Source organism: Argiope bruennichi, chromosome 6 (assembly GCF_947563725.1).
Source record: "Argiope bruennichi chromosome 6, qqArgBrue1.1, whole genome shotgun sequence".
In the NCBI taxonomy this organism is placed as follows: Eukaryota; Metazoa; Arthropoda; class Arachnida; order Araneae; family Araneidae; genus Argiope; species Argiope bruennichi.
In genome coordinates this window covers 90179956-90196899 of record NC_079156.1, presented here as the reverse complement: position 1 = coordinate 90196899, position 16944 = coordinate 90179956, and the positions used below count along the sequence as shown (strand labels likewise).

General features: G+C 25.7%; 1 protein-coding gene across 1 annotated transcript; it reads left to right on the top strand.

Annotated features, from left to right (window-relative positions):
- Window positions 1-1192: 1192 nt before the first annotated feature.
- LOC129972788 (S-methyl-5'-thioadenosine phosphorylase-like) lies at window positions 1193-11029 on the top strand. The gene is made up of 9 exons (XM_056087050.1): window positions 1193-1352; window positions 1433-1519; window positions 1747-1805; window positions 1903-2070; window positions 2248-2350; window positions 4901-5053; window positions 5496-5582; window positions 7016-7138; window positions 10889-11029. The coding sequence occupies exons 1-9, from the start codon at window positions 1329-1331 to the stop codon at window positions 10916-10918; spliced, it is 834 nt and encodes a 277-aa protein (XP_055943025.1). The 5' UTR covers window positions 1193-1328; the 3' UTR covers window positions 10919-11029.
- The last annotated feature ends 5915 nt before the right edge of the window (window positions 11030-16944 follow it).

The following is a 16944-nucleotide window of genomic DNA, read 5'->3' as shown; positions in this document are numbered from 1 at the left end:
AGTAGTTGAGGCTGGTTAATTGAATGATTGATTTTACTTATTACATGCAATAACAAGTTCAGATGATATTTTAGAATTTAAAGAACGACAATAAAATTAGGTAAAGGATGAACAAATGATGATGACTAATTTGCAAGATGGAGTGGATAATCAAGTTCAGCGCTAACATGTTCGTCTTTCAACAATACGACTTAATATTTTGTCTTCTTTCTAAACACGTCATAATCACCTCGCCTCATCTAGGCGTCAGGAACTTTTTCTAATTTTAGCAAAGAGCTTTTTTCTCTCTTTCCTATGCTTTTAGATATGTCTGAAAAATCTTTTAGATATATGTCTGTAGTGACTAAATATGCAACTCGTCTTTCCTAGACAATATATTGGCAATGATGTTGCTTTTTCTAAAAATGTGCTGAATGTCAATAATGAATTGTCCAATATATTGAAGATAATAACTTTATTGTCGCGGAATTGCTTTCTCTAGCGTCTGAGATCGAAAACATACATTAGTGGCTTGTGATTAGGAAAAATAGTGCAAATTTTATCTTCAAAACAATGGCGGATTTAAGCATTATAAGACTCCTCCTTTAATAGAAAGTCAATTTAGTTCCCTATTTCAAAGCATTCTTTATGTAATGGACTTGCTAATAATTTGTTATTATTTTTATTTTAATAACTTCGTAAAATTAATGAAAACACACTCATACACATGCGCGCACGAGCGCACACACGTATTCATTCATTATGATTCATGTCTGTAGACAATTATATTTATTCAGAATTTTCTTTACATTTTATACATGACAAATATTCTCATTAGTTATAAGAATATTATCTTATAATGCATAATAGCTCATAATATTATAATTTATAATATTTGTATTTTTTACAAGTTTATGTTACATTATTAGCCAATTAGTTACGTAATTATCCAATAATGAAACTAACTAATAATGTTATTTAAATCATCTTGCTTGTTCAAACAATAAAACTACAAAACCAAAGTATTTATAAGATGACCATACAAATTATTCCAAAAAAAAAAAAAAAATCTTAGAAATTAAAGATACTGTTGATATAAAAAAAAAGTCGAGCTTTCGAAGAATTATAATGTAAATTCAGTTACAGTTAATGAATGCCGCACAAGTACAAGACATCATTTTTTTTATAATGACAAAGCTTATCTGGCAATATCACGTACAAGGGTGTAGGCGCTGGAATCGAAACTAAAACAATTCGGAAGGGCTGATAGTATACAGTAGAGAGGCCGAAACGCTGGTGTTCAAAGAATTGTGTGTTTTTTAAAATCTAAATTAACTGTAAAGTTAACAATGGCAGCGCCAAGGAAAGTGAAGGTACGCATAAGTTATTTCAAGAGATTTTTTAAAAAAGTATATTGAAAATTTCCTATACTTATTATTTTTTTTCTTTCTAGATAGGTATAATTGGTGGCTCAGGATTAGATGATCCCGATATTTTAAGCGATAGAAAAGAAATTACTTGCAGCAGTTCATATGGATCGGTAATTTTATTTCATGTGTTATTTATTTAAGAATTATGAAAAATTTATATAACTTTCTAAATTCTAATGATGCTGTAAAGATTTGTATTCTATCATTTCCCTTTTAGAAAGGACTGTTTAGTTGATAGTATATTTATTTGTATTGGGAACTTATACAGTATTCAATAAAAAATGAGCAACAATTTTATTCATTAAATTTTTTTTGCATATTATTTGATTTGATTTAGCCCTCAGATTGTCTTATTGAAGGAAAAATAAAGGACGTTGATTGTGTTCTCTTAGCTAGGTAAGATTCTAAGCTAAATTTTCTAGAACATTTACCTAAATTTACAAATTTAAGCTTTTGCTGTTTTATTTATTTATCTTTGCATTTTATATTATAGGCATGGACGAAAGCATAATATTATGCCATCTAATGTAAATTATAGAGCAAATATTTTTGCTTTGAAAGAGCAAGGATGCACTCATATAGTAGTTACTAATGCATGTGGATCATTAAAGGAAGAAATTAAACCTGGAGATATAATTTTTCCGGATCAGTTTATTGATCGGTAAGCAATTTTTTTTTCCTTTATAGAAAATGGTGGCTAAAATGATAAATTTTACTTTAAAAGACTAAAAAAAAAACCAAACTTTTTCATAATGGAAAGTTATGTTTAACCAATTATTTCTCTCCTATGAATATAGTTATTTAAAATGCTTTGAATTATTTTGTCTTTTTTAAATAGTACTACTAAAAGGGAAAGCACTTTTTATGATGGAAAAGAGTCTTCCCTGAAAGGTGTTTGTCACATACCTATGCATACACCATTTTGTCCAGAAACTCGTCAGGTATGTGCAATTATAAATTATCAAAATGTTAATAATTTTTTTAAAAAAAGTATTTAAACATTTTCAAGTTTATAAGAAGAAAAAAATGCTACTGCTTTTACAAAATCAATGCTATGAATTTGAACTGTATTTTCTTTAGCACAATATTATTACAATGACTTAAAATAATTATTTAATTAATGAGTCTTGAGATGTTATTCTTGCTAAAATAAAAGAGAGTGTATATATTTTATTATTTTGAATAATTTATAAAATCTTAACTTATATAAAATACTTATTTTTTTAAATTTAATTTTACGAATCCTTTGTTAAAAGATAAAAGATTTGGTTACCAATGTAACTTAATGACTGTTCACTCATGTCTATTAGACCTTTACATTTTGAAGCTTGATAAAAAATACTGAAATGATGAAATATAGATTTTCTCCATTTTTTTTTTTTTTTTAAAGATTGCTTCCTTTTTCGAAATTTTATTTATTTCCCTTCATGAATTTATCCATTCTTGCCTTCTGTTTTATAAATCTGCCACTTCAAAGAAAAATAATCTCACATTTTTTTGCCTCTAGTATATTATTTGATATTTTTTTCAAAATCAGTATTTCAACTGCTTCAATATTTTTAAAATCTAACTATACATAGCTGCACATAACTGAATTTTCATTTCTTTGTTAATTTTTCATTTTATTTATAATTTCTGAAATTAAATAAAAGAATCTTTTTACAAGTAATTACTGTTTATTTATATCATTCTAATTTGTTAAGGCAAACATAATTTTATTATTTTTAATCTTTATGGTAAGTTTTGAAAATGAAATAGCAATATATAACTTTTATCCCAAATCATGTGCTGCTGTAAATGAAAAACTAAAAAAGAAATGTGTTCTATTTGTTTTGATTGCTTAATCATAGGACAGCCATTTTTTTACAAAGAAATTTTCAAACATTGCAAGAACGTTAGTTTTACTGTATTTCAATATCATCTTAAAAAGAAGATATTATTGAAAAATATTTATATTTGTTAGTAAATCAAAATAGAAAATTTTATGGTTTGTTTTCCAATCCTGCTTGGGAAAAATAAAAAAAAAAATTTAATAATATATTCTTTTGAACATTACTGGAAAGAATGTAGTATGATGATTATACATTTATAAGTAAGTTTTCTCTTTCTCTCCGTATATATGTGTTATAAAGTCTTCTACATCAATTCTTTTCTGATTTATTAAAGAAATGCTTTATCAGATAGATGCAAGAAGTGCCTGAAAAAAATTATTTCAATATAAATATTTTAGAAATTTTTTTTAATTAACTGTTTTATTTTTAAAAACTTATTAAATTTATAGTTTTATTTTTAACATTAATCATTTTTAATTCATATATTTTTATTTATGTTTTTATTATGACTTATTTTTCATTTTCAAAAAAAAAAAAAATTCTTCTCTTGTTTGATATTAGGACTTGATTATCACTTTAAAACTAAGGTACTTAAACTTATGTAAATGGCATTTAGTTTTTTTTTATTTAAATAACTGTAATTTTTTTAACATACTTTAATACTGAATACAGAATAAGATTTGTTCATTAATATTCATTTACTTAATGAAATCATTATCTTATTTGCTAGCAAGTTTTAAGTATACTTTTGAAATGGGGAAATTTTCTAAGAAACAAGAAAAGATTTCAAGGACTGATTTAGATTAAATTATACTTATTATTCTATTAATTTTCATTACACATCTGCTTTCTCATTCTCTAAAAACATATGACATTTATTAAGAGAATTTAAAGCTATTATTTGTGCTGTTTTCACTGTGCAGATCATTATCATTAAAAAAAAAAAAAAAAATCAAATACCAGATGTTTTCTGTTGATCATTTCTGACATAAACAGCTGTGCAAATCATAAAATGAACAGCAGCAGTTTATGTCCATAATGGTATAACATTTTTGATATATGACATTTAAGACACATGTCATAAATTTGATGTGAAATAAAGCTTTAAATCACTTTGAAGAATTGTCAAGAATGTAAAAATATGAACTGAAGCATTTGCCACATTTTGCTGCCATTTTCATAAAAAATGTTGTGTTTAATCTTATTTTTTTAATTTAACAAATGGTTATACAAATAAAACTGATCAACATTATTGCTTTTTATGAATACTTTTTATGATTTCTAGTTTTCTATATTTTAAAAAAAAGAGTGAAAATATATATTGGAATGTTTATCAGAATTAGTTTGAATTATCAATTGAAACTAATTCATTATTATGCAAAAGATATATTTTTTATATGCAAATTGCCTTTTAAAAGCCCCTTTGAACCCCTATTTCCCCCTGAGAAGAATAGGGGCTCTTTTAAGGGGTGAGAGAGAAAGCACTGATCATATCTCATTAATAAATTAAACCATTAATAAAAATTTGAAAAATTTCTGTGCTATATAATTAATAAAAATTTTGTAAGAAAGGAATCTTTATTTATTAAAAAGTTTTGTTACAATTGATTTTCAGACATTTTTGTATCATATATATTTTTAATTATTATATACTTTTAGATTTTGATTAAAACAGCCAAAGAATTGAAAATTCCCTACCATGAATCTGGAACAATTGTTGTTATAGAAGGACCTCGTTTTTCAACTAAAGCAGAAAGTCACTTATTTCGTTCATGGAAGTGTGATATTATTGGCATGACTACTGTTCCTGAAGTAAGAGAAATCTGAATGCATATTGATATTTTATTTTTGAAAGTTGAAATACAAACAATTTTGATGGTCACTCACCATCAAGGGTATTTCCTCCACCCTTCATAAATGTATGCATAATTCTTTATTTTATGTCAAAAATGTTATTAAAAATTACCCATTTTATTAAAAAAATGTTGAATTTTTGAAAGAAGGAAAGGTGCCACTTTCTCCTGAATTCCACTTTTTAAAATATTTAGTTTTCTTTCAAAAAATATTATTTAATTAGACGTGCATGGTTTATTCCTTTTTATTTTATTATTTCTTATACATTTTAAATTTATGCTGTTTTCCTGTCACATCTATTACTTTAGTATGATTTTTTCACAGATAGTGTAAATAAACTTTCTAATAACTAAAGTAGAAATTGCACATTCTGATATATTACTTGGTGCTTATATCTTAGGTTGTATTAGCAAATGAACTTGGAATTTGTTATGCTACTATTGCTATGGCTACAGATTATGATTGTTGGCGTGATGATGGAGCATCAGTAAGTTATATAAAATTGTTAATTATATTTAGATTATAAAATTTAAATTAGTAGTTTTTTAAAATAAAGTTTTTTTTTCTTCCTTTTTATGTGTATTACATAAAGAATCCCAAAACATTGGTATCAATATCTTTAATAGTGATCCTAAACAAAAAAAGGTCCTGTTTTGCAAAATTGATCAAAAAGTAGAGAATATATAATAGCTATAAAATTCTACTTTTTAGTGCTATCATTACAAAAGCATTCTGTAAGTTTTTTGTATTAATTAATAAAGTGATATATAAAATTTCAATACTGTATTGAAAAAAAAATAACAATACAGATATGGAAAGAATTGATATACTGTCAATGTTTCTATTCGGCAAGAAGAAACACGACTTGAGAGAAATTCATGTTATGTATTTTAATATTTATGTGTCATACACCAGTTACCAAGGAAAAGAATGGTTATATAAATAATGCCAATCATATATTAAGTTTATTGAAAAAGTATTATATAGAGGGATTAAAATGCTTAATCAAAATGTTTTCTCTGCATGTCAATATAGAGTTGCATTCTTCTGATTTTTTTTTTTTTTTTGTACATTTGAACAATTTTATTTTGGATTATTAAATATTTATAGACAATAATATTTGTATTAAACATACATTTCTATGCTGTTATAAGCATACAGTGATTTTTAATTTTGTATTTTATTTCTTAATAAGTCATATAAAATTTTAAGATGCTATTCAGGAAACATATTTCTAAGAGTTTTGTAAATAAAAGAGAAAATCAGAAACAGATATTACTATTTATGTTCAAAATATTTACATTTAATTTGTGATTAATCCTTTCAATTCTTTTGATACTTATATCTAGTCTTTTAATACAATGCTTAAATTTTCCACTCCACTAATTGATGAGTCATCTAAATTTTCAATATAGGATTGTGCTTTCGATAAGTTTATCATATTATATATAGCAACATTATTGATGTGATATGTGGGGACTGCTGGATATTTAGAATATTGAAAATTGAAGTGAAAAACCATTCTGTTACTATTCATTTTATTTTAAAATTTACATTAAAGTTGCAGGTTTAAATTATGGTAGATAGCTTTCAAATACCCAATTAATTGAAAAACTAGTTACACTTGGTCTATCTGGTATGCTATCCAGTAATGCATTTGAGTTTTTATTATATTCCAAATATGTGGATGGCTTAATATATATATATATATAATATAATATATAATTTCAATTTAGATATATCATAAGATAATACTTGAATTTGTTATTTTGGAAATGAGTGATAAATTTCAATAGAAATATGTGCTTTTTTATATAAAGATATTTTAGTTAGCTTTTACAGTTACTATAGATATCAAAGGCTTTTCTTTTTTTCATATTTTATAAGATTGGTGAATCTTAATAAATATTTATCTTTCAGGTTTGTGTTGAGGATGTGATGGCTACAATGAAAAACAATGCCGCTAAAGCAACTCACATACTTTTAAAAGCTATTCCTGCCATTGCAGAGAAAGATTGGACAGATGTTTGGTATAAGCAAGAGGTAATTCGTTTCAAACATTTATATCAAAGTAAACATTCATACATTTAATTCATTTACTATCCTTATATAAGTAATATATGAATTTATTTAAAAATATCATTTTTTTCTAATCTTATTTTTTTTTAACTGGATTACTAATTCATAAACTAACTTAACTTGTTATTCTTACTGATCCCTAGTTGGTATGACAATGTCAAACCAGCTCCATAAGTCCAGAAACTAAGGTGTTGAATTGAGAATCTACTATCAGTGAGTATCTATATATAAAATCAGGGTCAGTAATATCCTTGACAAAATTAAGGCCATTTTCAATTTCAAGCTTAGACCTGAACACAGAACAGTAGTCAGAATTTCTATATTTGAAGCAATATTTAGAAGTGGGAGTACTGATGAACACATTGCTACCAAAGTGACCCTATTCACTCCTGCTACCATCAGTGTACATTTGAAGGGCGTCTGTTGGAATATAACTGACCATTTGTCTCATAAACTCAGGGTTATTTGCAGTTTTGTTGGTAGAGTTCAATAGTTCAGTATGAAAGTATACTCCTTTAAATATGTTGACAGGGTTGAAACACGGCCTCAGTGAATGATGTTCAATCTGACAGGAAGGGGGCAAATTAACTATATTGTGCAGAACTGCTTGGGAGAAGAGACTATTTCTTTTCAGTCTTTGGTTGATATTCCTGTTCCTGAGATAGAAAGTGGTTCTATTCTGGTTCCCATAGCTAATAAGTTGATTATAGCATTTCACAAGACCTCTCTTCTCAGGCGTATAGGCTTGAGGTCACACATAAAGGGCTACATTGTCAGGGCAGCTACACCTCAAACCCGTGATGATTTTCGCTGCACTAGTGTGAACCTTTTCTAGCCTATTTAAATTAGAATCTGACGCTCAGAAGTAAATGGGAAACCCGTATTCCAATATTGGTCCAATGAGGGAGGTATAAGTCGTTTTTAAAGTAGAAGCGTCTGTCTCCTAGTCACTCCCAGATATATATTTTAAAATATTAAGTGACTTTCTACATCTCACTTCCAAGCCTTGAATGTGCCTGTTACTAAGAAACTCTTGATCTGTTATAAGTACTTAGCATTTTTTTTCATAGCGCAATGTCTGACCATTCAGAACAAGTATGGGTTGGTAATTATAAAGATGTTTGATAGTAGTGAAAAAACTAGCAACAGATTTAGTAGCAAAGTATTTAGCATTTTTTTCATAGCGTAATGTCTGGCCATTCAGAATAAGTATGGGTTGGTAATTATAAAGATGTCTGGTAGTAGTGAAAAAACTAGCAACATATTTAGTAGTATTAAAGATCAATTTGTGCTCTTTGGCAGTCACTCACATCCCCGAGTGTGAGATTAATGTTATCTTCAATTGTCTTGATGTCGGTTCCAGATTGCCAGAGAACGACATCGTTGGCAAATATTCCAACTTTGCATCTTTTAGATATCACTTTTTCAATACCAACAAAAAATAATGGAAAAAACATTGGCCGAGAAACTTAACCTTAAGGGACTCCCTGTCTAAGTCTAAAATCTCTTGAAAGGGTCTTGTTAAATAAGATCCTAATAACTCTGGCTTTTAAGAAATCTGCGATCCAAGGCAGAGCCTTTTCCTTCACACCTAATAGTTTGACAATGTTTATTGTGCCAAACCCTATTAAAAGCCTTAGTCAGGTCCAAAAAGGCAGCCATAGTGTGATTAGTAGGTTGCAAATTTTGGGCATCTCTAACACTCTGGCAAAAATATAAGATTTGGTCAATGGTATTATGACCTTTTCTGAAACTGTATTGGTCCCTCGTTAGCAAATCATTAGCATGTAGATAAAAGGTAAGTCTATTTAGCAACATTTTCTTCATTAATTTAGAAGGTATACATGTCAAGGAGATAGACGGTAATTGTTTGGAGATCTAGCTCCCTTGTCAGCCTTCCGAATGGGAATGACTATGGCCTTTCTCCAGTCCTTTTGTAGGCGACCTCTATTCCACAAGTGATTAAATACATCTAAAAGCCATTTTTTACCTCTAGGTCCTAAATGCAAAAGCATTTGACCATGAATATTATCAGGCCCTGGGGATTTCTTGGGATTAACTTCCTTCAAGACAGAGATCAACTCATACATTATAAAGTCAGATATGAAAATAGGGTTACCAAGGTCTGAGTTTCCTATGAATCGAGTATCTCGTTGAAGTTTCAATCAATTTGTCACCACTATCAAAATTTAATTTGCTCACTTGTCTATAGTGATCGCTTAATAAGTCAGCAGCTGCTTTATCATTTTTAGGAATGTATCCATACTTAACTGGTTTATATATATAATGTGCTATTAATATCATTAGAGACAGAATAAGGTAGTATTCACATAATAATATTTTTTAAACTACAAATGTCAGTGATTCTAGCATTTAATTACTGCAATTCGAATTTTTCATAATTATCTATTTCATCACGATTTTATATCCTTGTATATCCTTTTTATCTTGAGATATATTTTTAATTTTGATATAGCCTACTTCCCTTTTTTAAAATTGTTTCAACTAGAAACACTCCATTGGTTTACACTTTATTTCAATCCTTTAAAAAATTAACTAATTGAATTTCCATTTATGGATATTCTGTATGTCGCTTTGCATTTTGTATGAAACTGTTGTCCTTTGGGGCATTTTTCACTGTAGAGAAAAGATATTAACTTTTTTTTTATCAAACAATTCATTTTTTTCAAAATACTGCTTAAGACTTACTTTTCAAACACAGAGATTAATCTTTACCTTTTTAATACATATGTAAGTGTGTATGGTATTTATAATTAAATTAATTACGTACTTAGATCATTTGTAACTTGATTTAACAACTGGAATAGTGTTATTAGGGACTCAGGTGATTAAATGGACAAAAAGAGTCAGGGAGAAAAAGAACTTGTATTTCACATTAGAAATTGTGCTTTCTGATTAAACTAAGGAAATGTTCTGTTGTAATTAATTAAGAATTTGCATAAAGTACTAAAAGAATCACATAAGCTCAACGTGTACGTTAGAGTATTACTATAAAACTATTTTAATTTCACAGTCCAATAGCCTATCTAAAGGGGTTCCAAATTTTGAAAATGCACAATCACAGCTAATTTCAAGCCTAATGATGTAGCTGGGCTGGTAATGCCAATCTTCTATACATACTCCAGATTTTCAATACTTAGATGACAAATTAGCACCTTAATGAGTTAAAGTACCCAGTACTGGGACTCAAAAAAACATATAACAATTAGTCGAACCTTTTTACGTTACAATACCTGCACCTCATTTTTAGAACCACGAGTTACCTTTTTGATAGATGAAGGTATATTTTTTGTTTTTTAAAGGAACAAGCAAATAACCACCAACAGTCTAATAACATACTATAGACTGTGATGAATCTTCCTTATTTTATGGAGATAGTGATTCATAAGAACAGTGTTAAATATGTTTTTTTTTTTTTTTTTTCTTCCTCTTCTGCCTTTTACACATGTAATAGGAGCTATAAATTTTTTTCCAGATTTCTTCTTCATTTGTGATCTTTTTTGTCTCCTAATAAATTTTATACTGTCTCCTAATTATTTTTTCCATTTTTAGAGCAAGCAATTAATACATCTGAACAGTTGGTTATTACAAATATGTTGAATTTTTCTGTTTTTACTTTCAAAGTGAAGAGTGGTATTATAAAGTTTCATATGTCTATAATATAGTAAAATATTTCCTCTTATTTGTTTTTAGGCATGTGCAAAATCTGCAGTTATGCTGTAAGAATTACTGGCTTATGAAAAGAAATGAGATTATTAAAGTACAACTTTTGCTTTCAACAAGATAATATTTTAACTTGCCAAAAACTTTTAAATAAAGTTAACTATTGCTGTATGTTGCCTTTTATAATTTTGTATATACATTCTTTCACACTCATATTTTAAATATTTAATACAAACAATCAATTGAATTATTACAATCTATTAGAAATTATTTGAGTATTATAATAAGGTTTTTTTCCTTTGGAAGGGAATTATGATTGTTTTTCAAGTAAATATTATTTAGAAAATAAAAACATGATCATCATTTAAAATTGCAGTATTATTGAATGAATATTTATTTATATGCAGTCAGTCATTAGTAAAATTGGAGATAAGCCATTGTTGGAGCTTAGTTTCCCCTTTTTTTTATTTTCAATATTACTGGCAAATTAACAAATCTTTTAAAAAAATTTCATATAGTACTGCAAGAGAAATTGCATGTATCCTTAATTTTATAATCTGTTAATATTCTTTTTCCCAGTTATGCTTTTATTTCTAGATGTATTTGAATCTGCCTTTTCAGTCAAAATTTCTGTGATTAATGAAGCAATGCATAATTTTTTAATTAACAAAATGAGAAAACAAATGAAATTCCTCATGATATGAATTAGTTCATTTGTTACAAAAATTAGTACCGGAATATCAGAAACAAATTAAATTTGAGTATTTTGTAGATTTTAGACAGAATTTTAAAATCAGAAAACAACTGTCTGCATGGACCTTTTTTTCAAATTTGGCATATTTACTATTTATTTAAAGCTCATAAACTCTTAAGCATTTTATTTTGTCATATCTGGATTGAAGACACAGTAACATGATTTTTCCCCCTTCAAAATTTGACTTTAGCAGACAGAAATTAAAATATATATATATTGATAAAATTGAGGTAAAGAATTGATTACCCTTTTCTTTTCCAATAACTAAAGTTATTCAGACATAATTTTATCAACTAATTGCAGTTCAAAATGAAGATATCTATTCCAAAATCGATCTTGGGTTGCTATAAATTAGAATGTTAAATTAATCCCTCCTTTATCTAAAGTCCTTGAATATAATATTGAATATTCCTTGGATAAAATATATTTTTTTGGTAGTTATTAAAGAAATTAAATTTTACCTTCATTTCATTTAACAATACAGTATCAAGTAATCTATGGCTTACAATTTTTTTTATTAAACTTTCCAGATTTTATGTTATTAATATAACTTTTGGCCCTATTACATTAATAGACTACAATATATTTTTGTATTATGATTGTTTAAATTATTAGCAATTGGGATAATTAATTTTTAATCAAATCATGAGCTATTGTATAATATATGATTTTTAATTATGTACTGCACTGTATAATATGATTTTTAATTTGCATAATACTTATTTAAACAATTGTTACACTCACCACAATAAATTAAAACTGGACATAGTTATTCAATGTGGATTTGAGTTCACTTTTGAAAATTGTACTTAATTCTATATCATGCAAAATTCATTGCACACTATTACATTGATGTACAGATTACTTATAAAAGCTATGAGTTTTTTCCTCCCATATCAAAGTAAAGGTTTTGCTAAAATAGTTACATTTTAAAATGTATATAAAGTTTCTTCTTGATTGTATAATTGTGCCCAATTTAGCATTTAAAAAAAATTGTATAATTTTTAAAATTTGTATATCAAATTTTTAAATACAATAGGTTATTATTTAAAAGTGTATTGAACAATCTTTCATTCAAACATAGACTTAAAAAATGAACATTAGATATTTTTTTTATTCTCTGTTTATAAAAAGTTTAGTAGCAAGGTGATTATTTAAAATCACTTATAATATCATCTATAAGAATAAATTAACTAGCTTTTACCTTTTTATTTTCAAATTGGTTTTCCTTTATTTTTTTATTTAATATGCACTAAGATGTGATGCTTTAAATGAGTTTTTTGTCTAAAGCTTTTGCTGCACAAATTGCAAACATATGGCCTCTCTCCACTGTGAATAAGGTTGTGTCTCTTAAGATTTCCTCTTCCTGGAGTAGTATAGTTGCAGTAGGAACAGGAAAAAATTTTCTTGTTTCCAGATATAATTCTACCTTGACTGAAACCTGAAATGAAGATAATATTTTTAAGAATACATTGTAACATTAACTTACTAATAAACATTTATTCATTAAATATTATTAAATGAAAAATGTGGCTATAAAAACAAATTTCAATGATAATTTTTTTTAAAAATATTAGATGACTAATTATGTAACATTAATCACTTCCTATTTTTTTAAGTTACTTGAATTATTTTTGGTTTGGCTTTTAACATAAAAGAAATATAAACAATTTTAAAGTGATATTTTCTTCCCTACTGGTTTTATATAAAATCCTATAAGGAAATGGAAACATTTTTATAGTATTTACAAAATTTTTAATCTTAGTTGGGAAAAGTAAGAACATGGCTACCATATAACACAGCTGAAGAATATATATATGTATGCATAAGCAATTCTTTTAGCATAAGGCAATAATTTAAATACTTACAATTGGCAGACATAAAAAGCAATTTTTAGTTTACACTATGTTCTAATTAAAACATTAATAAAATTGTATTTTTACTAGTAGTAGTTTTGCTACCAGAATTTATTTTTCTATGATTTTATTTTTTATTTATCAAATCAACATTAATTGACTGTTATGAATTTATGATTAATATACAGTGAAATGCTAAGTTGAATGTAGATAGTCGTATAATTCACAAGATTTTTATGTATTTCAAAATTAATTTTCTATTTCAATAAATAACAAGGACTAATTCCTCTTAGTAAGAAATTTCATTAATTGAATATATGTGTTTTCATGGGATTTTTTTCAATATCTCTATCATACAAGAGTAATATGCATTATAAACATACTAAAATACAATACTTCTGAGAATTTAGAACAATTCTAAAGAAAAAAAAAATTGATTTAAGAAAAACAAAAACAGTTTTCACTCAAAATCACTCTGGTTCTTCAGCCTTATTGTAGAATACTTTGACTGATAATGAACATGAGACAACATGAATTTGGACATATATTTTCAATACCTGAAAAAGTACAAAATAAATCATTGAAAAAAACTCCAAAATAAAGACGTAATTTTCAATACTTAAAAATGAACTTTAGCAGTAAACACACATTTTAAAGAAGTTTTATTAAGCATCTCTAAACAGATTTCCAACAAAAATCTGTAATTAAAAATATAGGAGTGCATGAATACAGAAACAATATTTAATTTTGAACACAATTTTTATATTAAAAAATTATTATTTTATTTAAAAAATTTCTTTTTTAAAATAAGAATAGAATAAGTGCATATTTTCATAAATCAGTTATCAAATTATTCAAAAGAAAAATAAACTAAACAGTAGCAAAGTAAATAACAAACAAAGCATGTGAAATTAAATGTTAAAATTTTTAATTTATTTGAAATTGAACTATAATTTCATAACATATTCATATCAATTCATTTTTCAGATAGACTAATATTAATTTTTAAAATGCATTTTTAAAAGTAAATGTTGGATTTTTATAATTGCAAAGAATAATTTTATAAATTGGGGGGAAAAAAAGCATGTCACTTAAAGTACTAAATTTTGGAAATTCATTTCTAATTATTAATATTTTTAATTTTACTAATATTTCTAATATTAAAGAAATATTGTGAAATAAATGCTTTTTTAAACTTTTAATTAGATCGATAAATATTTGTAGAAATCCGATATTCCTCAAAATTATCAATATGTGTTTCCATGGAGAAGAAAAAGTAAAATGAATATATATATATATATATATATATAAATTCAATTAAATATTATTTAAGATTAAACATTTTACTGTCCAAAAGAATTCCATTTAAAATTGTAACACTACTAAGCTTGTATACCTACAAAGTTTTACTTATATATATATATATATATATATATATAATTAATTATTGTGTGATAAAATCTTAGATCAGTTCTTTGGCAATTCATAAGGTAATGGGGGGAAAAAAACATATATGTATAAAATCTAAGAATTTATAAGACTCATTATATTAAAATAACATGACAAACAAATAATAAATATCTTACAATATAAATATTTAGTTTTTCTTTTCAGCATATGAGGAAATATAGTTGTATATACTACATTTCATTTTATAAATTCGAAAAACTTTGTAATACATAATATAAATTAAAATAATAATTTGGGGAAAAAATTATTTTGTTAATGATAAAAAATTTATCAGATGAAAGCAAGACAAAATGTGAAAATAATACATTATGTATTATATTTTGAAATTTATTATGTATTCAAGATTACATAAATATAAATAAGATGTGAAGGCACAGTAAATAACAGTTATTTAAAACAATTTGCACAATATAATTCAAAAACATTATACAATATTTCCGTAAGTGACAACTCAAGTTTATAACAGATATAAAGATTAAAATGGATCACCAATATTATACATTAGTTTACTAGCTGGTTGAGGATTGATATTTAAAACTAAATTTAGTGAAATATTTTTAAATGTATTAAGATCATATTTAAGATTATTTATCTTGAGGTATAAATATAACTCATAGATTTCGCTATGCTGTTAACTTGAGTTGTCATTAAATATAATTTCATTATTTAAGCCACATACTATCTATAATTTGTAATACAATAAATATCTTTATAAAAATAAATATGACTGGCTATTTTATATAGAAATCTGATTATTTGTACAAAACAAAAAATGCCTTTTTAAATTTTCTTTTTGATTAAAACCTTTGTTACATTTAGTACAAATATAAGGCTGTTCTCCTGAATGTATGATTGAATGTCTTTTTAAATGTTCCTTTTGTGTGAATGCCTTTTTGCATAAAGAACAAGAATAGGGCTTTTCTCCAGTATGAGTTATAAGATGTCGGTCCAAGTTATTTTTATAAGCTGTGCAATAATTACAAAATGGGCAAGAATAAATGCATATTCTTTTCCAACTTTCAATAACTGGATTAAAATCTGAAACAAGAAAAGATATTTTTAAGAACCTCTTTTTTTTCAGTGTTGTTATTGTTTTATAAAAATACAAACATTTAAGAATTATTGAAGACATTACAAAATTATCTAAAATAATCATGATTGACATATTATATGAACATATTATAAGAAATAAAATGTCTTATAATATGTTCACAAACAATAATAAATTTTGATATGGAATCCCTTGGCTTTCACAATATAATTAAACAATACATAATTTATGTATTGGCATGCAAGGAATTATGAAATTAATATCATAGCAATAAACTATTTCAAATCTACTAATTATGCATTAGCCATCAAGGTATTTGATGAGCACAATCTTTCATATAACCTTAAATAAAATATATTCAAAATATATCTGAATATATTGCTACATAATGAAGACACCATCAGTGGAGATTTCATGACCCTTTATTTTGATGGCAAATTTTACAAAGTGTTATTTATTAGATTCCAGGAATACAAATTCTGCAAACCAGAAATTAAAAAAAAAAACAAAAAAAAAAAAAAAAAAAAAAAACAGTAATATGTAACAGAGAAGACATAATCACTATATAATTCTTCTTAAAAAAAAAAAAATGTAATTTCATAATATGTCCCACAATATCTTGGTCACTACATATGAAATGTTTGTTAACAATGTAAAATTTAGTTGATAGTGATGATTTGATAGCTAAATGTTTTTAATATGCATAAATACATTACTCATTTGCCTGCCCTTTCAGATATTTTGTCTATGATATCATTGATCATCAGGTTTATAACATCATTGATTAGTTTAGAACTTTCAGTATCTGTTATAAAATTTCTTTCTCAAAAATAAATTGCATTTCATAAGATTTATTACTCCAACTTAATTTTTAATACTTAACATAAGAAATTATGATAATGGAAATCTTGGATACCAAAAATATGATAATTCCAGTAGCTTAAAAAAATTATTA

Excerpts from the sequence above, each read along its gene's own strand:
- LOC129972788 (XM_056087050.1), top strand. The coding sequence starts at position 1,329 with ATGGCAGCGCCAAGGAAAGTGAAG. Across the intron at positions 2,071-2,247 it reads CCGGATCAGTTTATTGATCG|TACTACTAAAAGGGAAAGCA; the intron begins GTAAGCAATTTT and ends TTTTTTAAATAG. Across the intron at positions 5,054-5,495 it reads GCATGACTACTGTTCCTGAA|GTTGTATTAGCAAATGAACT; the intron begins GTAAGAGAAATC and ends CTTATATCTTAG.